The sequence below is a fragment of the Cygnus atratus genome, chromosome 4, assembly GCF_013377495.2.
Source record: "Cygnus atratus isolate AKBS03 ecotype Queensland, Australia chromosome 4, CAtr_DNAZoo_HiC_assembly, whole genome shotgun sequence".
Lineage (NCBI taxonomy): Eukaryota > Metazoa > Chordata > Aves > Anseriformes > Anatidae > Cygnus > Cygnus atratus.
The window spans coordinates 53073405-53098066 of record NC_066365.1 but is presented as its reverse complement, the minus strand read 5'-3'; the positions used below and the strand labels follow the sequence as shown (position 1 = coordinate 53098066).

The 24662-nt window shown below is 44.6% G+C and overlaps 1 protein-coding gene across 24 annotated transcripts in view; it reads right to left on the bottom strand.

Annotated features, from left to right (window-relative positions):
* APBB2 (amyloid beta precursor protein binding family B member 2) overlaps window positions 1–24662 on the bottom strand; it is a 170916-nt gene that overhangs the window by 4582 nt on the left and 141672 nt on the right. For 18 of the 24 annotated variants that reach the window (XM_035555365.2, XM_035555219.2, XM_035555379.2 and 15 more), the window contains 4 exons: window positions 5141–5255; window positions 2454–2541; window positions 1318–1401; window positions 727–842 (listed from right to left, as the gene is read on the bottom strand). In XM_035555365.2, the coding sequence (XP_035411258.1) occupies window positions 727–842; window positions 1318–1401; window positions 2454–2541; window positions 5141–5255 (403 nt within the window). The remainder of the gene's footprint in view (window positions 1–726; window positions 843–1317; window positions 1402–2453; window positions 2542–5140; window positions 5256–24662) is intronic. The other 6 variants (XM_035555247.2, XM_035555398.2, XM_035555237.2 and 3 more) reach the window with 1 other exon arrangement.

Sequence of the window (24662 nt, the reverse complement as noted above, 5' to 3'; positions counted from 1 at the left end):
ATGAAATGACTGTGCGTTACTATGGGATATTCTACAGAACTTTACTTCCAACTTTAGGTTGAAAAAATGGGGAGGGAACACTGATGGAGTTCCTTTTATCTGTCTACGTATACCCAGTGTCCAAAGGCCTGTGCTGGATCTCCCCTTCTTGGCTATCAGCAGAGCACAAGGGCTTTGAGCGTCAGCACGGAGCACCTTGTGCATTTTAAGTACTGCAAGTTTAAAACTGATGTGGCAATTTCATGAAGAATGCATGGCTATTGTGACTTCAAAGACATTCCCTTATCACTGGTGTGTAGAAATGTTGCTTTAGGACCTCATCAACAGATGTAGATAAAAGGACAGGATGTGAAACAAATTGTAGTATTACCTTTGACTTCCATACCAAGAATAAAGAATAAAGTAGGATTGCTACTTAGGGCTTACCCTGCAATATTTTAGGCTCAAAACTTCTAAAAAGGATAACACTGAGTTTGTTTTAAGTATCTAATGAATACTTATATTTCTGAGGATATACTTGGAATGGTAAATAAAGCCAAAGCTGACACAAGCAGTAACAGCCTCTATAAAACAGAGATGTGTGCAGACTCACAGCCCTGGAAAGAAATAAAATGCAAAATAAGCAAATGAATTCTAGTAAAAACAAATACTTTCTTCTAGAGCTTATATGTTCCTGGTTTTCAACACTCATGTTAAACATGTTTTAAATAAGACAGTCTGCCTTACTCTTTCGTTGATGACTGTGACAGTAGCGTCAGCAACATTCATGGTAACTGGCATCCAGTCCTCCCTGCTAGAGGAAGCCATCAGACTTTCAATAGCACTGTTCAGAGTATCCATCCCTGAAACAGAAGAAAATGTAAGTGAACAATAACAATTTTATTTGCACATAGTAGTACAGAAAGCACATTGTTTTGGAATCATTAAAAAAAATTTGATGGTGGGTTGTGAAGTTAGTTTTCTTCATCTGCAAAAGCAAAACAGGTGCCTCTGGCTTAGAAAAAAATGGGATAGCATCATGTTTAGCTGCTGCACCACTTCACTTCTCCAAAGCCCTTCTCATTAGTAGCAGAGCTCATATTCAGAGAAAGCAGTAGAAAGAAAATGCTTTCTTAGCAGCTCCCAAAATACCCTGGTTGCAAAACACACATTTATGTGAAGCATTGAACACTAGATGTCTTCACATCTGGCTGTTATGACTGAAGTTCAAGAATTGCTACCCTTTGAAAATCATACATTTACACTTGGAGAGACAGAATCCAGCCCTTAGAGTTTATGGGAGTTACCTTTGAAGTCAGAAGTAACAGTGGTACCTACCCACAGGTTTAGCTACAGGCAGCATGCCCAGGTACTGGACGTGGAACTTCTGCACCAGTTCTGTCTTTGGTGTTGGGAAATCTACTACATGGAAACAAAGATTTCTGTTTATCACTACTCACAGCTGGGAAAAAGACTTTTATTTCATCAATAACATAAAACAGTTTACCAAGTCATTATACTCTGAAGGTATTGTATTGATTAAAATAAATCTACACTTCCTCTGACAAGAATAATGCCAAATAATTTCTAAGCGAATTAGAATGTTGCATCGTCCAATTCTTTACTTCAATTCTTCTTCATCTACACTAAAAATAGGGTCACATTATATTGCTGACATATTAAAAAAAACACACAGAGAATATAAATGAATGCACCTCTGAGACATACAGACACGAGTTTCACTGCATAACCATATAAAGTCTGGAAACTGTTTTAACCATCCCTGTTAATGTATTAAACACAGGCTACAAGTAATCAATACTTCTGTCTGAGCAGAAGATTACACAAGTTGATGGATTAAGAGTAAGGCATTTAGTGTGAACTGGTGGATCTAAAAGCATGTATTTTCCTGCAAGCTAACACATAGTACATTTGTTCTCATGGAATACTTTCAAAACAGCAGCTATTCAGCTACAACTAACAAAGGCATGCAAAGGCAACTTTCTTTTACCACGCAGTAGAGTGTGCAGAAGACCCTTAGGTTGGATGACAACCCACTTGCACCTCTTGCCTTGGAAGTTGCTGAAATTGATGATAAAACCTAGGGGGAGGAGTCCTACAGCTCTTCTGAATCCATGTGATTAACTGGAGCATAGTCTGCTTTTAGGGCATATTTGGCCAGTTTGTGCAGTCTATAGCCAAGAGTGTTTTGATGCGAGCAGGATATACATGCAAGTAGCCACAAGTAAGATTTTGTGTTTGCAAAACTCATATTTTGGAATGCACAAGCTGTTATGACTGCATTACTATAAACACGACCAAGAATTAGAAATGTCTAATACAATACCAGCTTACCAGATAGAGTAGTTAAGACAGGATTACACTCTCCATGCATTTTGGTCAAAAGCAGCAGCAGAAATGAAACATATCTAAAATAGCACAATCCCAAGGATTTGAGCTGTAATATATAGTACCTTGCAGAGGAACATCAAGGGTGACGTTACTCCTCTCTTGTAGTGAGCTGCAAGCCATAGCTTTAGCATTCTTCCGTTCAGCCATAATCTGAATAAGACAGTGATAACATGACATTTTTTTCAAAAATGTAGTACAGTAGTAACTCCAGGCATAACTTTACTCCTATTCCAGAAATTACTCCCTCATTCCAGAAATTAGTCAGGAGTTACATAACTAAACAGGTTATACTTTGTAAAGAACTTCAATTTGCTGCCAGTTTATTCACCATTCTTCATCTACATCAAGAGCTTAAGAGACGCCCGAGCCTAGGTGAGAGACAAATGGAAGAGGAAAAAAAAACATAGCCATTTTTATCAACAGAAAAATTGCAGGGAGGAGTAACAGAGCAAGAAATATAAATATTTAATGTACAAAGAAGTGTGTTCATTATTTATGTTCCTCTCTGATCTATCTTCTGCTACGTGTCATTTTTTCCTCCATTTTTATGTTTCTTCTGGACTTAAAAATCCCATGCAAAATGCAACATGTTCCTCCCCAAAATGTGTACTACTAGCACTAGACGAAAACACTTCAAAATAGGCACTTCGGACGATTATTTCCTAAAAACGTATGACTGAGGAGGGACCCAGGGAAGCTAAGGGAGTTTTTCCAAAGCTCATGTATGAAACATTTTATCTGCTTCTTTACACTGATGACTATTAATTGCAATTAAGCTATAGAGATAACTAGTGTTCCAGCAGATGACACTTGGTCTGAAGATACTTCTGGCAAATTTCTTTTTTTTTTTTTTTTTTTTCCTTCTAGGTTTCATATTTGGAAGTATTTTCTGTTACAGGGACATATGACAGTACTCCCCACGAGGACGAAAAATGATACGCACTAGCTTAGGGATAAGCCCTGACTCAGCAAAGAGGTCCAGTGTGCCAGAGAGCACGTGCCAAGTGCTTGCTGAATCAGGATTCTACCCATTGCTGAACTACGAAGGAACAGGCTCTGCCCAACAGCACAATCCTATTTCATTCCGTGTTACACTTAGCTACGGCTGAAAACGCTCAGTTGCTCTCTGATCCCAAATTATTGCTGGGAGCTTTATGTCACAATTACACACGTGACAGCTCTGCTGCCCCGCTGACAGCACAGTCAGATACCCCTGTGTGTAGCCGCCGTGGCATTTCCCAGCTGCTGTGCTGACTGGATAGAAGCAGCTGTGGCAGAGCCCACGTAGCGCTTTTTTCCCTGCTAGACTCGCTAGAAACACCTGCGAGAACCGAGAGCTGGAGAAGGACGAGGGACACAGCAGGTCCAGGCTTCCCCAGGCTCAGCCCCTGCGGCTCCCTGCCAGATCTGAGCATGTCCCCAGGCAGCGTCACACACCAGCAGGACGACCTTCTGCTGCTGCCTCGGGCAAACCCTGCTGCCCGGAAGGTCATGGTAATATACACAGTGTAAATTTGCACTTTGTTGGTGTGAAACATCACAGATTCTGCAGCCATGTCTGCAGCGTTGCAAAAATTAAAACTTTTTAGACTATACAGCTGGCTACAGGGAGGAACTTGACACCTCTGACCTTCATTCACTAACGCGAAGACAAAATGTAAAAAGCAAACAAGCGCAGGCATAAAATAAATCAGCAGAATTTTAAAACCCAAGGGTTTAATAATGAGCTTTTCTGGAAGAGCCGTGACTCATGAGCAGGACAAGTTACACAGGGAGAACTGATCGTGTTCTTCTGCCCCCACTGTCCCCTCTTCCTCTGGTGCAATCTGACATGTTTTAAGGAAAAACAAAATGAGCAGGGTAATATTTTTAAAAAAGCAAATATAGCCTCAAGTTCACCACAGCTCAATAATGGAATTTAAAATAGTTTCAAGCAGCCTGGTATAAGTTTCTTGCTATAAAGCCTTTCAAACAGATTTTCCTGCTGTAAAGGATGTGCTGCCCTAACACTGCATGAAATGACCATACAGAGGACACTCGTGAGCTGACCATTCCAGAAAACCAAAATTAGGAACCAGGGAATGGTGGCAGATATGTAAGGTGAAATGACTGAAGAGCACAGTCCTCTCCAGTATTACAGACAGTACTACTACAGGAACCAAGATCCTTCATTTATTTGTAACTACAGTAGCTTAGCTCCCTCCTTCTCACTGATTTTTATTTTTTTTTAATTCACAGAATCATTTAGGTTGGAAGAGACCTCCAAGATTACCTTGCCCAACCTACGACCTAACACTAACAAGTCCTCCACTAAACCATATCACTAAGCTCTACATCTAAACATCTACATCTACATCTAAGCTCTAACTGAGCAGCATCATGTTAGCAACTGTTTTCATGCTTGAAGAATACCATTCAAACAAGGTCTGATACGAAGTTTCATATCACCATTTCTCATTCATTGAAACTGCACGTTCTTTTTCCATTTTGAACCTACATCTTTTATTACTCAAGAACATTTTCAGTCTGTACACACATTTGTCAAATCAAAAGCAAATATTACCCTCAGCTCCAAATGCTCACCCTTCCACTACTCCCATTCGTGTCCTTTCCTTTAGAAATTCTCTACACCATTTCCTATTGCCAGAGATAAAAACTAAACCAACAGTGCGTAAGATCACTGATCATACATGTATTATGCTCAGGGACCTCTCAACAGACTAATGCAGTTGACTTTAAATCCACTTGCCTTTGAACAGATTTCGTGTAAACTTGTGGCGATGGCTTTTGCTGGTGTGTCACATCGAAACACATGACATTTCAGAATTCTTGTGTCTTTGTCTCTTGCCACATAAGCAAAGTCTCTGCACAGACAAAACAAATTAACACGTTAGAAACAGTAGTACCTGCAAAACATTAAGTCCTGCTTTAATGTAACAAGTGTTATGTCTCAGCTGCCAGAGAATAAAGCATGCCTTAGACAAAGCAGATATACAAAATTAATAAATTGCATACCCCTAAAACATGGGTAAGGTTTGATGCTTAACCTATATAATTAAAGAGCTCATTACAGTTTCATAAAACTGGCAATTTATTGAACTTACAACCTGTAATTCCAACTGCATTTGTAAATACACAGAAAAATTTACTCAGATATTTTATTGAAGACAAAGGAGAGGAGAGTTGCAGAATAAGACAAAAAAGAAAACACACGAAGCTCTTAAATGATAGAAAAGCTGAGAAACAGCATACAGCATTCTAGGTAGAGAACAATGTATTTCACAGGACTGTATAAAGTGTTTAAAATATGCAGACAATAATTAGAGATCTGGTTGCATAAGGGAGATGTGAACCTGCTGAGCTTTGCTCACACTAATTGGCCTAAATTTCTGACCTTATTTTTTCAAAAGTTAAATAAGGATGCCCTACAAAAGAGATTTTTCGCACTGTACCAACCAGTCACCACAACATGGTATAGCTGTCTAGCATGGGGGACGGAAATGCCAGGAGTATGCCTACTTGTTCTCAGGCTGTTTAAGAGTTTGAGCTCTTATCAAGTCAAAGGGTGAGCATGGTATAAAGAAAGCATCAGGGTTTTATGATACATTCCAATTTTTTGGCTACCAAGTTCAGGGCTGCCCCTGCTCTGAGAGCCCATCACCATGGCCCCATGTTACTTATTTGCCTTCATGACCCTCCTAGGCCAAAGACATCCATTAACCCCTTCACAGGGGGTGCCTGAAGCTGGGTCCGCAGCATGGGAAGGCATGCAAGCCAGGCAAAGCCAGGCTTCTTCCCAACACTTCTTGCTATCTAGCCATCTTTGTTCCGTACCAGACACTGCACTCCCTGGTTTTGCACCTCTGCCTTTTCATGTCCTCTGAGCAGCCACCACCCCATCCTACTTTGTGACCCTCGTGCTGTCTGCAGATTTCTTTGGGACTTGGCCTCTCTAGCAGAGTGCTGGTGAGTAGCTAACTGGAATTAAACCTGGTCAGGGAAGCTGGAGCCCCCAGCAGCCTGTTACACCCGAAGCCTCTTTTCACTGCATTTCCTCTTTACATATAACCAATTGCCAGCAATACCCTAACTGGTGAAGAAATAGGAAGGATACCCCATGTGGACAAAAAGAAACATAATGTCCCTTCCCTCCTAAACCGTGTGATTTGTATATAGGAATATTTCAGACTTTAGTAAAGTTTGTAGATATCCCTAGCAGGGTTCAACTTAGCATGAATTGCCGATTTCTTCATTCCCTCTAGAAGCTAATTGAGTTGAAGATGTTTGTCCTGAAGTAATCAGGGAAAACCAGAGACTGTGGTTTAGTCCGGTGTAATAGTCCCAGAAGGTGCTGTCTATTAAGGAGGATGCCTGGAGCTTTCCTAGCTCCAGCCTCACGCTTGACTACCTCAGCCACAACCCGCAAGAGCCTCCCAGCACCTTCTTCCCTTGCACTGCACTGCAAGCTCACTGAGGCACTGAGTGTCCTGGAAAACGATGATGCTTCTTTGCTTCTCCGCACGTGTGCCAAGCCTTGCTTTAAAAGGGTTTCTTTCCTCCCCTTAAAAGGGTTTCCTTTCCTAGCTGGATGGTTCAAAAGCAAAACGAAGATTCCCAGCTGGACTCACGTGCACGACAAACTTGCTGGCAGTGACCATCGCTGCAGGCTAACGAAGATGCACAGACTGGCAGCCTGCTGCACACACCTCACTGCTGGAACAAGCTTATTCTTTCAGAGGACAGATGTAACAGCTGAAACCAGTGTTCACATTAACTTAAATAGCACTGAAAGTCATCTGCGGTACCATTAGTTACACGGCTATTTATTACCATTTACGAGCATTAACCTCAAATCAGTAATATTCCTTCGAGGACACGTAAATGAGTGATTTATGTGTTCCTTTACAAGATGATCCCAGGAGAAGCACCCTGTGTTGTTTTGCTGAGTTGCTCGTGCTGTGCAACCCACTTAAAGAAGCAGCAACCTGCCCAGCCCCCGGCGCACTGTGCGGTACCAGGATCAGACAAAGCCATCACCTCTGACAGGCCGCACAAATGCCGAAGATAACTCGCACCTTCTGGTAGCCAGAAAGCCATCAGAAACACATCATTATTGAAAAACAAGATGGGACAAAGCCACCAAAGCAAGTCACGGGGGCTTGGAAGACGTAATGCATTGCCAGCAACTCAAGTTTTAACAGCCTCAGAAACTGACTGTGACTGCCACAACCAACTACCCAGCTCAGCAGCAGGACACCAGGCCAGGCAGGGCTCTGCCGCTGTGCCACCCAGCCCCTCGTGGGTTTTGCAGACCAGCCCCCACAGCCACATGAAATCTCACCCCGCAGAGGGTTTCTCTGAGGCCCAGGATCAGCTGTGAGGATTTCAGGCCTTAAAGGAGTCTGTAAAGTAACACTACATGCATTTAGCCAGCACCTCACCTCCCAGTGAAACGCTCCAAGCACTGCAGAGGTAAAAATGAGCTGAACGATGAAAACGGTGTTAAAGACTGAGTTCTGTCAGGATCAAAGACAAGATTTCGGTCATGAAGGAACAACACTCACAACTGTGCCCTGGAAGTGGGAAACACCTTAGGTGAGAGTATTTTCAACAGGCTTTTAAAGGGAGAGGCAGGGACCGGAGGCAGCCCGCTGAGCCTCACTTCTCTCACAAGCATAAATTCACTTTTCTGACCAAAGGAGAGCGGTGTGGAAGGAAGACAGCGCTGGCACTTAATGAGCATGCCTGCTTTTCAGGGAGAGAACCAGAGGTGGCATTTCTTTGTCCCTGCAGGCCTAACTGCAGCCAAGGGACCAAGCTGCCACACGCATGGTGAGAGCAAGGCGAGGGGGCCTGGCTACGCACGTGCTGCCTGCAGCGGGACACGCTGGGTGTCAAGGAGGCTCACCTCCCTCTCTGATCCTGTTGTCCCTGTGACAGAAGGATGACAGCAGTCCTGAGGGGAGCTCGCCAAAGGGCAAATACTGCCCACGAAAATGCTCTTTTTAGTCAAAACGCAATGCTTTCATTTTCTGACAGAGCTGGTAGCAACCCCAGGTCACCTAACACTCTCCACCACGGACTTCTTGAAGAAGTGTTAATGCCTCTCCGCTCTTTGGCCTGGGAAGCCCCCTAAGCTGTGAGAAACATCTTTCCTTTGTCCTGCGAAATCCCACTCACACTCTGTCAACCTGAAGAAGTGCGAAAAGCAGCACTTCCCGATGTGGATACTGCCGGTGGGTGCCGGGATGGAGCTGCCAGGAGGGCGCTGCCCCCCCCCCACCCCGGCTCAGGAAACGCGGCCTCCACACAAACGCTTCTCACAAGCATCTCCCGACTCCGGCGTTTGGTCCTGCTGCTTCTGTAAATATTTCTGTGTGTAACAGCATGCATGTGCAAACAAGGCGGTATGAAATTACAGCACCATTAGGGCAGCAAGTGAACCACCAGCTCATCAATTTTGACTGAGCTAATAAAGCCTGCAGAGCGGTGTTTCAGGCGCACACGCCAGTGTTTCACTTTAAGTACCTGAACAGCTTGAACAAAGTAAATCAGCTAATTACATATGGTAATTGTGAATATGCATAAATCTTTAGATGATCAGGGCCCACGTCTGTAAATCTGCTGAGACAGAGGAGGAAATTTGAGTTCCTCAAAACCGGCGGCAGTGCATCATCCACAGCCCTGCCAGCACCATCTGCTTTCAAGTCATCGATCAAAATTAGCTAGCAAGCCACCCTCTTCCATTTTGACAGCATGCAAACAATACTTCTGATTTCCTTAATTCCTGAAGTCACCCCGATGCCACACTCCCAGGAGCACCCCCCCAGGGCAGGCCAGCAGCAGGCACCTGGAGAAGGCTGCACAGGCTGGTGGCTCCTCCATCTCCAGCAGCAGCCTTGCTTCAGGCATTTCTGTGTGCAGGGAGAACAAAGCTCTCCTGGGAAACGGCATGGCTCTGAGCACTCCGCAGTATCTGTCCCAGCATCATCGGAAACAGAATAAAACTTGGGAGAAGCCTTGTTTTCCCTACATAGGGCCAGAAGGCAACCAACAGCTTGTCCAAAGCCTTGAGTACCAAGCAAGCCCTAAGACTGCTCTCTGATACTTCTTTCGCTTCAGATCCCTTCTGGGTCGCTTACTCTGTAAGCCTTCATTCGAGGGCAGCTCACTTGAAGCTGATTAACATTTAAGTGAGATTTATGTGCAACCAGCCCCTTTGATAATGAAGAAGTGCCAAGTAACATGTTTGTAATAGAAATTTATGGAAAAGGGCAAATGCCTCCTCTTACCATTCTCCTGCCTTTACACCTTGCTAGGAGAACAAGAAAAAGAAGAAAATGAAAAGCCTTTATAAAACCCGTTGCTCGATACAGATTACAGCACAGGATTAATAGATCACATCTCATCCAGCTGGAGTCTTACCCATCTCAAAAGGATGCGTGCGCATGTGAAATTTGCAGGATTTGAACCACAGCTCCTGGTAAAATTCCCTTCATATCAGCAAGGAGAACAACAAGGGAGTTTAATGGGAGAATAGTGTGTTTCATTGCAGCAAAAAGCTCTATATTTACTGAAAGTTCACAACACAAACACACTAGCTCTGTTGGTACAGGATTATAGAGAAGGGGACTGCACAGATTGGATTATGTTTTAATCATTTGCAAGTGTAGAACAAGATCCACCGGTATCTTTCAGGATATAGGAACTGGGTGTATATCAGTACTCTGGAAAAAAAGCCAGAAAACCAGAAAAGTAGGTGAGAAATTTATTTTGCTGCACAAGTGGGTAAGACTGGCTCTGCTGAACAGTTAAAAAATACAGCAGAAATTTCTTATTTTTTCATAGAGTGCAGTGCTACCGAGAGACATTTTAAAAAGCAATTTAGAGAATTGCAGGGGCTATGTAAGGTGCTAAGTAGAAATGAATTTCATTTTTATTTGCTCTTTTAACCTCCTTAATTGTTGAATGTCTACAGTAATTGACTGAAACTTAGATAGCCATACTTATTTAACACCTGGCTAGGCATCACTTAGATGCTTAACCCTGGATGAATATCATCACATTAAATGTGATTTATGCTAATGCTGTCCTGTCTGAGTAGCAGTCACGGCCATTTGCCACTATTAGGCTGAAGTCCTAGGAGACATCCCAATTAAGTACAGCCTGAAAGAGCAGCACATCCTCCATTACCTTCTCACTATAAATTTACTTTTCCAAAGGTGTGTAGAACTGCATTAACCCACTTTTTTTTGTTTAATAATAATAATAAAAAAGCCAAGAGCCTAGTCTTGAACCCTGAAATAAGGAAATTTTTACTTTTATCAATCAAAATTGAATTGCGTCTATTTTAAACAACTGTGTTAAAATGATACCCATGCAAAAAATGTAAATTGCTTTGCAGATTTATGTATTACAAATTGTAACAAGAATCCTCAAAGCAGAAAATGATATCCTCTGGGCTTGGCTTAAAATTGATTCCAATTCACCCAAAAGAGCCTACAGAAAATGACTGTTGATTTCTATGTCCTGGTGTGCACCACACACGCGCCCATGAGTGTGGAGCCACAAAGCACAAGACCATGCTCGTTAGGTTTTTCTGTGACACACAAATATTCTAGTATCACAAACAGCAGAGACGTTGAGGTGCAAGCAGCTGTGCAGCAATATATATGACAACAACTAGAAGGCTTCTGGATTAACGCTTTAAATCTTTTCCCGAGACTGCTGTTTCACATAGGATGAAAGGAAATGATTTATAACTGAAACGAAGTGTGGGATGCTGCTCAGGCCAGTTGTTTTTAGCGGGCTCAATACAAGTAGTTTGCAATGTCGGGGAGAAAAATCCAAAGGCAAGAAACCAGAACTAGATGAAACAACATTGACACAAGCTGCAAAATCTCTTTGTAGAAGATTTACTGAGGACCTTTCAACTTCCATTTCACCTACCAGACATCAGACAGACACTGAATGAGACCATTGCTTTCCTTCCACTCCCTTCAAAGGAAACTCATAACCCTCTTCACCAAGTAATTATATCATCTACTGTGGAATGAAATCCTGCATGAGAAGGAAGAAAAAACCCCACTCACATGAGTCTTCTCCTTCCCATTTCCACCAGACAGTCTCTGTGCATTTAACCACATATATTCCTCTCTCCTCAATGACTAGAGTTGGAAAAGTTGTGGGAGAGAAGGAATTTTCCCAAAGTTCCTGATAGTTGCTGGCAATCCTAAAAATGTACAAAAGCCTTGCAATTTCTCTTCACTCCAACAACTCCAGCCTACAGAGCTCCTGTGCCTGTTTGGCTGCTCCCCAGTTGCAACCCAGTATGGCAAGCTTCTCCACCATTACGTGCCCTGGGCATTCATTTCTGGCCTAGGTAGTTAAGCAAGCAGAGACTTCTAGGAGACTTCTTATTTCAATCCTCACACAACTTGAAGAAAGAAAAAAGAAAAAGAAGGGTTTCCTTGAAGCAAAACATCAGTTCTGCACTTATTAAATTCTCCTCAAAGGGTCTGGCGCTGACAGAGTGTAGCTTGTTTTTCTAATTCATGCATAAAATGTGTAGTGCAAATTATCCCCTGCTGGAAGGCTGAGTTTGCTTCGTTCCTTGATAACGTCACTTGCCAGCTCTTGAAGAGGAGCCGTGGCTACTTTGTGCGATACTCAGAGGCTTTCATCTGGCAGCCCTAAAACACAGCCTGCCAGTTATTCTTTGATGTCTTATCGTTGCCACCGTTCTGCGCCCTTCCAAGTTAGTTTGTTAAAACCCCATGGAGCCGATATACGTCTGATACCCAGCTCGGCCCTCTGGAGCCCAGTGCTTCAAGCCTGAAAGCATTTGCACGACTTTCAGTTTTCTTTCCGGCACATTGATCCTCACAAAGCTGCAGAAGAAGCCCTGAGACGTGTTCCCACATCTCCAGGCTGGCTGCCACCTCCTCTTGGACAGGGCTCCCCTCAGACTTGCTGCCACTGCCTCCCCAGCCAGAGGATGGCTCTGAAATGTTACAAACCCTTCCCATTTTACTACCAAGGGCTGCAGAGGACCACAGATTTACATATACAGAGCCATGCCAAGGTGCGACGTTACATATGAGCTCTCCAGATCCCTCTGCTGTGCCACCACAGGAGCAGCAATACACCTCGTAGAGCCAAGATTCATGTTCCATGCTGGTCTTCCTTCCCAACCTCACCTCACAATCATACAGCTGAAGCACTACTTTCATGAGCAAGGCGAGAAGGATTGCCTATCAGCCGTGATCACCACCAGGACCACCCTGGAGACTCCATCTCGTAGTGCTGGCAGTGTACTGGTGAGAGCTAGCCCCGGGATGCCAAGCACCTCCACCAGAGCATGCAGGACCCCCATACCACATGCCTGCAGGTGGCCACCGGACTGCCACATTGGGCTCGGGGGGCAGGTGGGGCTCACAGCTGCTCTCCAGCTGCTGGATAGACAGGGCAGGCCGAAAAGTCAAGCAGCAGCTCAGGCATCACTTGGTTTTTAAAACAAACGTAAATGAAGACAGAACTTCAGGGACAGATCCCATGAAAACCAGTGGAGACAATGACCACTGACACTGTATTTTATTTTTCAAGGTGATTTTTTTTAATTGCTTCACAGCGTTTATGAAATATGCTTGGGCAGGGGGCTGCCTTCTGACCCTGCGCAGCGTGACTCTCAAGGAAAGCACACAAATGAGGAAGCTTGTCAAGCCCGCTGCAGTTGCTGCTTCTCTTTTGTAGCAACACAAACTGTTGGTTTAACTCCTCGGGATGGCCAGTCTATCATATTTCATGAATGCTGTATTTCCTTAAAATAGACGAATGTGTTGTTATGCCTATGAACCACTTAACAGCCTTTTTGCAATTGATCCTGTAAATTTGATTTCAACAAATTAGTACTTAGATATTTTTGACAATGCTTCCGTCTTCCAGATCTAATTGGAAGATGTAGGCCTCTGTTTACAGGGAATATTTAACGATTTAATAAAGAAATACATCAAGTTGAGATGCTCAAAGCACTGCTGCGCATTTAAGTGAAGACAGCAGACTACACCAGAGCAGTTAATCTCTCCACTGAGAATCGTTTTATAAGCGATGCTCACTGGTTCTCCCCTGCTCTTTGTTATGCAGACAGAGAACAGAGCAGTCATGCACAGACACTACGCACGAATCCGCTTGCAGCACATTTCTGCCAGTGTTTGTCCGGGAGGATCATCGCTTCCCACACGCATGAAATCTACATTAGATTGCAAAGCCATCATCAAGACAGTTCAAACATTTCCCTAGGCCAATGCTGCCTAAAGAACTGATTAAAAACCAGCCAAGCCCGGAAAGCGTCCTCTTTATATTCCACAAAGCAAACCTGAGCAACTGCTTGCATCTCTAAACCACTTTTCCTCCACCCAGTCCCAGCATCAAGTCTTAGCAATTTAGAAGAGCAAACAAACCCACATCTCATCCGTGGGATACGATTCCATCAGCAGGAGACTTTGGCGTGGCTGCAGCCCTTGTGCTGCAAAGCACGGGACTACAATGCCTCGCTGTGTGTGCTCCCACACACGGGAAGCATTGTCCAGGATCCCAAACGGTCCCTTTGTGCGTCCAAACAAACCAAACGTACCGGTGAGAACTTTTCGTCCCGCTCTAAGGACGAGCGATCGACCCAGCTGCATCCGGAACGAATGCAAAAAATGGGAACTAAGTATCAACATTTCCAGCTGCCACTACAATTAGCTCTTATAACCCCTTGCTCTTAACATCACACTTTTTATTTTTTTAAATGGAGGATGGTATTATAATATAGCTTTTCTGTATTTCAGATTACAGAGAACAACAATATCTACACCAAAAGCCAACATCAAAGCCCACTGTGTTGCATGACTTTAAACTGTGCTAATACTTGAGGGTTTGGGTCCTGGAAAAGAAAGAAACGGTCAATTCAACTCGACAGTACAGTTAATAGCAAGCTGAAAAGGTGACAGACACGTGAATTCACCTCGCTGAAGTTTAGCTTCTGTACGACAGCGTTCACAAGCAAACTGATACAAGCACTGTTTGGTGCATGCCAGGAGGATAAACAGAGAATAATGGGAAAATGAAAACCATTTACCTCTCTCTGAATCCAGGAAAGCATGAAGAAAGAGAAAGAGCAAGTTAGAAAGCACTCACGCAGACAGATCTCCAGCATACGATGAGACAGGGTAGCTGTAAAGTGCTGTACATTTCACATTCACTACTTGTTTGTAGTACAGCGTATCCAAGTGTCCTGCAACTATTTCCTTCCAGCGCTTATTTTGGTCGAATCCTGTTGCTCTGAAGTTCGTATTTTTGGAAACATGCAGTGAAGCCAACAGGCATCAGCTGAATTTAGAGAGGCAGCACAGACATATCAACACTGGGAGGTAATGAAGCTTAAAATACCACACACAAATAGGGGAAGTAGTACGCGGTAAGCAAAAATGGACAGACAAAGTGCACGAACCCTCCTTCTTCTAAAATAACTCTACTTAAAGAAGACACTGACAAAACAAACAATTTTTCAGGCTCTGAAAACCTTACAGTTGTTTAAACTGAAGGAGTATATAGATCTGTATGAGTACTTTGAATGCCTTTTCCACAAGCTCATGCTCTGAGGTCGCTTGGACTGCTCCGGAAGGCGCACCCTGCAGAAGTCGCAGCCTGGGGAACCACCTCGCACAGGCACTGAGCTGACGGCAGAAGCACAAAATCCCTGCACACCTTCATACCCGAGGCACCACAGCAGACACCAACTCTTTGCACACCCCCTTCCTGAAGGTGGGCAGGACAGGGACGGGCTTCCCTGGCTGGGGCTGCAGCCCCTTGGCTGGGACACGGCTCCCCAGCAGCCTGCAGATGGGGCAAGAAAAGGCACAGGACCTTGTACTTCCAGGGGTGCCACGTGCAGAAAGCAGGTGGTTTCACCTGACATTTCCACAAAGCAGTAAGTGCGCCGGGAAGCTGGGTGGGTTGCTGCCTGCTTCTCCCCACCTCTCCTTGAGAACAGGACAGAGCTCCCTGCAACGCACAGTGCCACTACGCAGATAACAGCCATTGTGGAGACGGGAGCTGCTTTCTGCTCCTTCAAACGCTAGGGAAACACACGCTGAGGAGCCATATTCTGCAGAGCACAACTGTGTATCCAGCTTTCCAACAGGTCCTTGCAAACAGTCTCCATTTGCTATGCGGTCCTGTCCTCCACCCCCATGCACCACAGACCTCAGGTCTCTTAAGGATTCATCTCCAGCGACCATCTGAGCAAGACTCACACACAGCACAAAGACTGTGGGACTCTACTTCACCCTAGTTAGTTCTGCCTCTGAGAAACGAGTAGTGGAGTGGAAAAGTCACCCTGTCTACTTAAGGGTGGGATTAAAGACAGAACACTCTGAAGGGAAGGGATCCAATTCCCATTAGACATCTCACTTTAGCAAGCTTCTGCAGCTTACACGCGTTGATCTGTTGCTTAGAAATGGCTTAGTGAGTAGATCTGGAATAAACATAGGCTTTCTAAGCCAGGTTTTAAGTAAATGTGCATATGGTTAACGAATGCGCCCATCCAACATGGGAGTGCAAGCACACATGGGTGCATATGTCCAGAGTGAGAGGTTTAATTGCTGGATATGACTCCATGAGCCTTCTGCAAAACTAGCTGTGGCACTTATATAATGTTTAAAGGAACTGTTGGATTTTAAAATTTTAAAAATTTTAAAAAGACAAGAAACACCCTTTAAATGTCATAGCCTGGAATATAAAACTTCAGGCTTACCAGAAACGCACAAAAGTCTACTTCAGCTATGATTCTTGAGATGAGCTAGTGACAATACCTATGCAAAAAGGACCTCTACAGATCCTATCTTCTACACCTGGCAAATCTCAAACTATAAAGCATGAAGTTCTACAAAGATTTCATATTCATGCCTTAGAAACATAGCACACACGCATACATGTCCTTTAAAGTTGATGTTTTATATCTTAAATGAAGCATTCAGTACATCTGAGTACTCAAGCGTAGTTTATCCTTCTTGTTTTTGCCTAAAGAAGGAATCCATTTTACCAATGTAGTACCTAGAATGTTTGGGAAAAACAGAAACACTCACTCCAGAACAAAATTCGTTAAAAAACAAGCAAACAAAAAAAAGCTTGACTGGTGCAGTTCCTAATGCTCGACCTTAAGAACTGTTGAAAATCTAGATGTTATGATTCTTACCCTCCCTCACTTAAGTTTATTTCCATTATTTTACTCATTTCTGTCATCACAATGGCAAACATAGGTACCTGATAGAAGTAACATCCTTGGCAAAAGGATTATTGCTTGGATCATCAACATTTTTACCAGGACAGCACAGCAGTATCTACAAATCCTAGTACGTTAACTCTCTCCCAAGTTTTCTTCAAACACTTTTGTAGTATTTTTATTTTGGCACTACTTGAGCACGTGCATTTTAAAAGCTGACCAAACTTGTCACACACTGCACAAACTCCAACATATCTCAGCGAACACTCCAAATGTAGGGATGGTCCTTCAGAGACTGCCGCCAAGTGTCAGTGATGATGCAGGGGCGAGCCAAGCTATAATGCAAACCAGAACTGTGACACAGCAAGCAAATGGCCAATGTGAGCTAGGACTATTCACAAAAATAGTGTGTGAAAGTATGCACAAAAAAGAAAGCGTACCTAAGAACTCCTCAGCCTCTTTTAACATACCCCACCCTTTTCTTTTTTAAGGCAAAGGGCAAAGACCACCTTGGCCCTCTCCCCTGGCACCTTGGCTGCCACACTCTTGTTGCCAAAGCGCAGGGTCCATAGTTTCAAACATACTGAAAATGGCCTGAAGCATCAGTTTTTCTTTCTCAAATGAAACCTTGTGATCAGTGTCTTCTCATTCCTTAATATTTTATTTCTTCATGTGCAGGACCCACTTGCTGATCTCTATGTTTAAGAACAAATCCAGGCTTCGTTCTTCTCCTGGACTCGCTCATTCCGTTTTGTGCAGAGGGCCAAGTTGCCAGCACAAAGAAAGGCAGCAACTCCTTAAGCTGCTCGCATACTGTTGCAGTTAGAACACAATTCAGCCCTGACCTATTTTCCTTGTCAAAAGAATAGAGGCTGCTCCTGAGAGAAGCTGATGACAAATTGCTCTATAAAGGCTTGATTCAGGCATTTAAATAATTGTTATGGTTTCTTTTTGATCCTGTAATGGATTTTTTTTTCTACTTACAGACTCCTTCATCTTAGTATTACTGCTTTCAGCATAAACAGAGTAGTGGTGTGCCTTCCGTTGTCCAAAACACTCCACAGCGTAGCTAATGAGAGCAGCCAAGCTGGACACAAGATCCATATTTATGAACATAGCAGACATCCCCAGAAACGTTACAGTGGAAGCGCAGGCCACAGTCTGGTTGTAAAGAAGAAATAATACAGGGCCCTCTGCTCTGCTTCTTTCCAGGTGGTGAACTTGGGAGTTCTCACTTTTTGATATCCAGTGGTGAGTGACCTGTGGAGAAGTCCTCGAGCAAAACCCCACTCACACCTTCGCTCCAGCTCCACGGGCTTTCAGCTGGGCTGAAAAGGATTTCACCAGGCTACTAGCACGTAATAAACTAAGAGGTTAGAAGTAGATCTCTGTACTGCAAATACTGAAAGTTTTTCGAGCACAGACAGCCCTTGATTCTGTATCTCAATGCCAATTTGAAAATCAGAATAAAAGAATAGTATCATTTGTATTCTCCAGGAGAATACAGTCAATGTGTCCAAGCAGTATGAGCAGCAGAACAGGTATCACCTTCTCCACGCATTAACCACTGGCTTTATATGAAGTGGACATGGAGTGATTGCCTCTCAGAACAAAGCTTTATATTGGAAAAATCTTCCAGCAATTTAGTCGCAATGTGCTAGGGAAAGAAAGAAAAAAAAAAACAAGAAGAAGAAATGCCTTGGACCTAGCAGGTTTTGAACGTAGTACAATTAAACACAAAACATGACCTGCTGGTGCAAACTCTTGAAGGGAAATCCGTTAACTTCCCTGTCATTGTGCAATATACACTTGTACAGAACAAGCACACCGCAGCTGCAAGTGCAGACAAGCAAAACAAAACAAACAAAAACAGAGAAGGAAATTCAGGAAGGTGAGAAAAACACAAGCAGTCAGGCTGCCGGACTTCCCCAGGCAGCGAGGAATGAACGGGGCTCCGGCTGTGGGATGCACACACATCCAGCAGGGCTGCATCCTGCTTCTAATCAGTTAATTACAGCTTCCAAATTAATCCAGTAGCTCTTCATAGAGTGCCTTGCAATTAATGAATTAATTTCAAACAGAAGACTATTTGCCTGTGTTCCCTTCACATTCTGGTAGCTCAAATACAGTTGATCATTTACCTTTAAAAAAAAAAAAGGATAAAAAAAAAAGAAAGAAATGCACCCCAAGGATAGAAAGCAGCCATGGAAAGTTTTCAGTTTCCTGGCAGATTTTATTGATGGCTCTAAGTGCCAGAAATGCCATGAGAGCAGCTGTGCAAGTTCCTCAGTACAGTGCTCTATACATTCTTTTCCAAGCTGACTGAGTTAAAAGGGGTCAAGCCAGAGCCTGCCTATATTGGGAAGATGATACCTAGAAAATACTGTCAGGGCTGCTATGCAGCATTTGAGATTCATTTCTGAGGGGAAAAGGCCAAGTCCTCTGCGGAAAACAGCCTGTTACCTCCCAGCCTGCGGGGATGTGAGGAAGGAGCATCCCTTCCAGGGACAGCCCCCAGGGGATGCTTCCTCCCTGGGAAGGAGGTGATGATCTCTGCCAGGCCCATTTATTCTGGGTTGTTTTCTGACTTCCAAGACAGCACACTGCAGTTCTGCCAAGGGTGCCTACTCCCCGATCACCCCCTTTCATCCTCTCTCCTTTTGCAGAGCTTCGGCGCAACGCGTCCTTGTCCTCGTCCGTCCCAGGAGTGCAGAAATGCATCAACCCACAGCCCCTGCTGAGTCTCCTGCTTCAACAAAGCGGAGCCACTGTGCAATGGAAAATAAACCACAGCGAGAAACTTAGCAGGTTTTGCTCTTGCTGGCATCTCTGGTAAGCTACTAAAGAAGCAAGGTAACGCTGCTCTGATCGAGTAATGCTTTTGTGGTCACTGCACTGCATGTGAGAGCAGTAGGAGTCTACCTCCGTGTGCCCGGCAGGGTGAATTTAAGTACAGCCTGACCACTTGGGTGTCTGACACATTCAGCTAACAGGGCGAAGAGGTTAACACTTGACACATCTTCATTCCTGTAGCTTCCCCCGGAGTCTGGCTGACTGCAACTCCCCCAGTTATCTTTTTTGAGCAGATCAGAAAGGAATCAGGCTGCCACGTGTCGCCTACACCATGCACAAGTACAGAGGTCTGCCCTCCGACCTCCACAGCCCTCAAACATCTCCTCGTGGGACTACACACGGCACAATCTGCTCTGGCCATCTCTCAGAGATAATGACCAACCGAATTTTCTTTGCTTTCAATTACTGGAAGATTTTATTTCCAGGCACATTTTACTTGGTTAAAAATAATGATGCGTGGCACAAGCCTTTCTTCTTTATTTACAGTTGTAAGTACCCATCCAGGCGTACCCTCTGAGGCACAGAAGAGGCCCTACTCTGGTTTTCTAATTTGTAATTACGAAGTGTAGGAGCACTTTATGCAGCAAAACGTTTACGTAAAATTTACTTACACCTCAACAACATAACATGATCAAATAAAGGAAACAGCCTTCATTGCCATGCATTTGGAAGTCTCTCTGTTGCTTAGAGAATGATTATGTCCTTCCACTTATGTATGCTATTAGAAAAATACATTTGTTTTTGCTGAATGTAAAATGTCAGCAGCTTACAATATTTCTAAGGGTTCAGTAGCTCCTTAACCTTTTTTTTTGTAAATGATCCTTAGGCTTTTTGTCTTCCAAAAAGTATCGGACTGTTCCAACAAACCGTGGCTGCTTGTTTCTGGGCCCCTCTCACCACCAGCACAGAGACCGAGTAGAAGCACAGCTCAACCCTATAGCAGCAACTCCCTGTTCACCGTGGGCCAGATTGTGCCATCAATTTTTAAGCAATTCACTACTGGTAGCAAAGAAGGTTTCTGCTTAAAAATTGATGGCTTGATCTAGCCTTCTGTTGCTAATCATATATTATGAAGGCTGCAATAACCTAGTCAGGTTCTATTTTTAAAAGAAAAAGAAAATACGAGGCAGCCTGCCGCATCAAATGAATCCACGTTTTGTAATGGTTGAACTCTACCCTGAAGACCAGAGGCTCTGAATCTTTAAGTCCCACAGTTGGTTTGGGTGCTAGACTTCACATTGGCATCTGACAGGCAAAATGATTCCTTGTTACTCCTCAAGCCCAGACCAAAAACAATCACAGAGCAACCCCAGGTCACTTTACCCCATCTTCAGGGCTTCCCTCACCTGTGCACAGCGACTGAAGCCCTGAGATGAAAGAGATGCTGCCCTTACAGCTTCCTGCAGCACACGGCCACCCCAGGCACTTGCTCACCTGATATAAGCCTACACAGGGGGAGCTTTTTCTAACCCACTGCAGACCACTGCCCTCCCTCTCCTTGGGAAACGTTATGTTTGGCTTGTTAGGAACCTGGCAGCATGAAAAGAACTTTGAACGGCAGGCCACTGTTCCCACAAATCACTAGATCACCATTTTAGACAGATCAGTTGGGTAGGAGATTTTCTGTTTTAATTTTTATAGAATTATTGAACTCAGCCAAAAAGATATGCCAGCACATCCATTTGGAAACTTCTTAAGGTACGTAGAGAAGAATTTAATATTACCTCAAAATACTGTAAGAAAAATGGGTGTTTTCTTTGGCAGACACCAAACCAAATTCAGGGACACGCCACTTATTTTCTAAAACGAGGACATGAAGCTGAGCACTTATTACTGAATTGATATTCCCTGATTGAAGTTTTTGACCTGGCTTAACTTCACCCAGAGAATAAGGGCATTTCAACCTATCTCAAACTCCACTGGAGCAAAGTCTGCACTCGATCGCTAATTAAAGGTCTACAGAGCAGCTGAATCAATATTAGCGCTCATATCAATTAGATCAGAGTGGTGTCCACAGTAACACAGAGATTTCACGTCATGAAACACAGGAAAGTCTGCATGGCAAACCAGAACGGCTTGCTGCACACGATGCCCAACGGCCTGTACCAATGCAGAGGCATCCAACAGACACACCACTTCCTCACCCAAAATACTAACTCACACAGTTTGTCTGATCCTCACCTGTATTTCAACTGAGCGGTGTTTAAAATAACTTCATACACAGGGTATTTAAAGTATTTATATACATCCACTGCTGTAGAAGGGAAAACTGATCTGTACTTTAAAAAGCAAATCTAACTTGCGTTACATAATAAAGCCACACTATCTTCCTCTTTCTTCTAAATCCTTATGAAAATAAACAAGCCATTTTTTACTGAGAAATGCTCCAGGGCTAAATAATATCCTTTTCCTCACTCCCAAGTTGTTATATTTACATTAATTGTGAGGCAACAGCTACACAACCGTAATTAAAGCCATGGTTTTAAGCGATTAAACAGTTCATATATTTCACTAACAAAGATCAAGACTCAGCAGTGTTCAGTATCCTTTAAGAAATAAACCTACTGCCCAAAACAGGGAGAGCAACGAAGCTCCATAAGGTGTGAGAGACCTAATTTAAGAGTGAAGCTGCTGAGTTTAAAGAAAAAGATTAATGTGCTTGTCTCTCTTCCCTCCCCTCTGCACCCAACGTAACGAGGGTTCAAAGCTATGTATCAATTAACAAATCAATGAAATTTCTCCTGCTGCACATTCTTTATGAATACAGATAGGATTAAGCAAGCCCAGAGACCTCAAGGCAATATATTACATTTACATCACGAAGTTTCCTCTTCTGTCAAAAGAGCCATTAACCATTTCACTTCAACTAAACATATTTTTACATGCACGTATCCCTACACACAGCGCGACATTTCTGTCCTAAAAAATGCTTAGTTCTTTTGGACTGCCACAAAGATTTCAAATTGAATGATGCCCATTGACAATTATGGGCTGAAAGAAGAAAGCCCAGACTAGCTGGCTAGAAGTTAGCTGGGAATTACACAAAAATCATTACATAAGCACTGAACGTTTGAGTTAAAACATAGGGAGGTTTCTTCTTTTTCAGTACACGAGGTTTCTGCTATTCACAACTACAGCACCTATTTGCCCATTAATGCAACATTAGCAGTGAAACCAAATTAGGATTATCCTCTACAGACTCAGGCTGGTCAATATGCAGCCAGTAACTGCAGCTAGCTCAGGAACAATTAATTTTGAACTGAATACAGACCCCCCCAAGCCCCTTAAACACCAAGGTCCATTACTTACTGCTTACTGCTCAAATGAGCGCATCTGAAGGGAGAGCAGCAGCAAACACTCACCGCTTTCCACACAGCCCAGCATTTCTGCTACAGTGCTCTCCCGAAGGTCGGTCGTTAAGCGGCAGCTCTTGGAGAAAAGAGATCTGACTTGCCTTTGTCACGCCAGGAGCTGCAATTTGCCTCGCAGGCATCCACGCAGAGGCTTTAGGCTAAGGGACCACAGCTTTGAAAATACAGCTAGAGACAAAGGCTACTACCAACACGAGATTGTTGTCTGTGAGGGGGCGGCGATGGGGGGGGGGGGGGGACGATTTTTCTTGCCACCTTTTAAGTTTCTTACCTTGTTCCTGCAGCGAGCAGGAGCGTAACTCCAGGCAGGTGGCACGCGAACACCCAACCCAACGCTCTGCCCGCTGCCGCTCTCCCGCAGCGTGCGGTCCCGGCATCAGACGATGCACAGAGCACTCGATGCAGCCACGCACTGGCTCTCCATCAGCGGGGGCCGCACGCCCCCGAGAACAGCAGCTCCTTCATTCTGCAGCGGGCCTCAGCACACCAGCCCGGCTGCCCCTCTCCCGACGGACTGGGCGCGCTTGTGTCCGCCTGCTCCAGCCGCGAGCCGGCGGCGCTTCCCCCGAAGGGCACCGCTCTTCTCCTCCCTTCCCGTTGGCTTCACCGTGGGCTCCGACTCGGTGAAGGAGCCGCTCTCCTCCCCCCGTACCACGTTGCCAGCCCGTGAACTTCCGAGGGCGATGCGCTCTGACAGCGGCGATCTTCTGGGGGATGCTGAGGTGCGCAGGGACTCTTCCCCCGCAGTTTCCCCGACCCAGTGCAGCGCGTTCACAACGTGACTCCAACCGGCTGCGGCGGGGAAAGTCTCTTTAAAAGGCTGCCAAGATTTACTGCCAAGCCCGAGAAGTCAGGCAGAAGTACAACTGTGTTTACTTCAATGAAATTACACCTGCTTATGCTCGGGGTGAGATTTATCCCTGAGCCGTAAAAACAAACACGCCAAATAATTTGATTTCCCGAACTGCCACATGCAGTAACAGTAAATCTAATTTAGAGGGGCTGCTTTGCTCTAAAGGCGACAGGAGAACCAACGTCCTGCAGCTCCGGTTTTTCTTCTCTTTTGGCAAACCCCAAAGAGAAAAGTGGGTGCCTGGGGGACGAATGGCACCAGGACGGGGGGCTCATGGGGCCCCCAGTGCCCTGTGGCAATGCTCCCGCTGGCTGTCCCCCCACGGTGGGTGCTTGAGCCCCTTCCCGGGGCATTTAGCAAGCATTCACAGGTAGGTACACCACGGCAGCCCTTGGGCGTCTCACCTTCCAGACACAGGGGTGGGTCATCTCCCTGCACCTCGCTCTCTTCCACCCGTGGGTCTTTCTCCTTCACACATGCTGCTGGTGGGATCCCCCCCTGCCCGCCTCATGCCCGAGGAGTTCATGGACAACACGGCAAATGCCTGCCACCCACCCTCTTACACCGACTGAGCTGAACGTGAGTGCCAGCAGGGCAAGGAACACAACCGTGGGTGTTCCCCCCAGCAGATATGAGGGTGAAAAGCAGTCAAGGACGGCTTGCCGGCAGGCGTTTCTTCCAGCCGCCGAGATCTTTTTGGAGCAGGATGTTTGTTCGCAGCCTAAAAATACCCTGCCAGTCTACAGAGGTTCCTTCCTTCCTTCCTGTGTGCCATCAACAAGGTTTGGCGGGATGAATTATGCAACCTGTGCCATCCCGAAAGCTTTCTGTTGATTTCCATGGGAATAGCAGGTTGGAATTTAATAAACAAAGCTGTCGATGCTGCCTAAGAAGAAACAGATCCAGCTCTTTCTTTCTTGGACGTGCT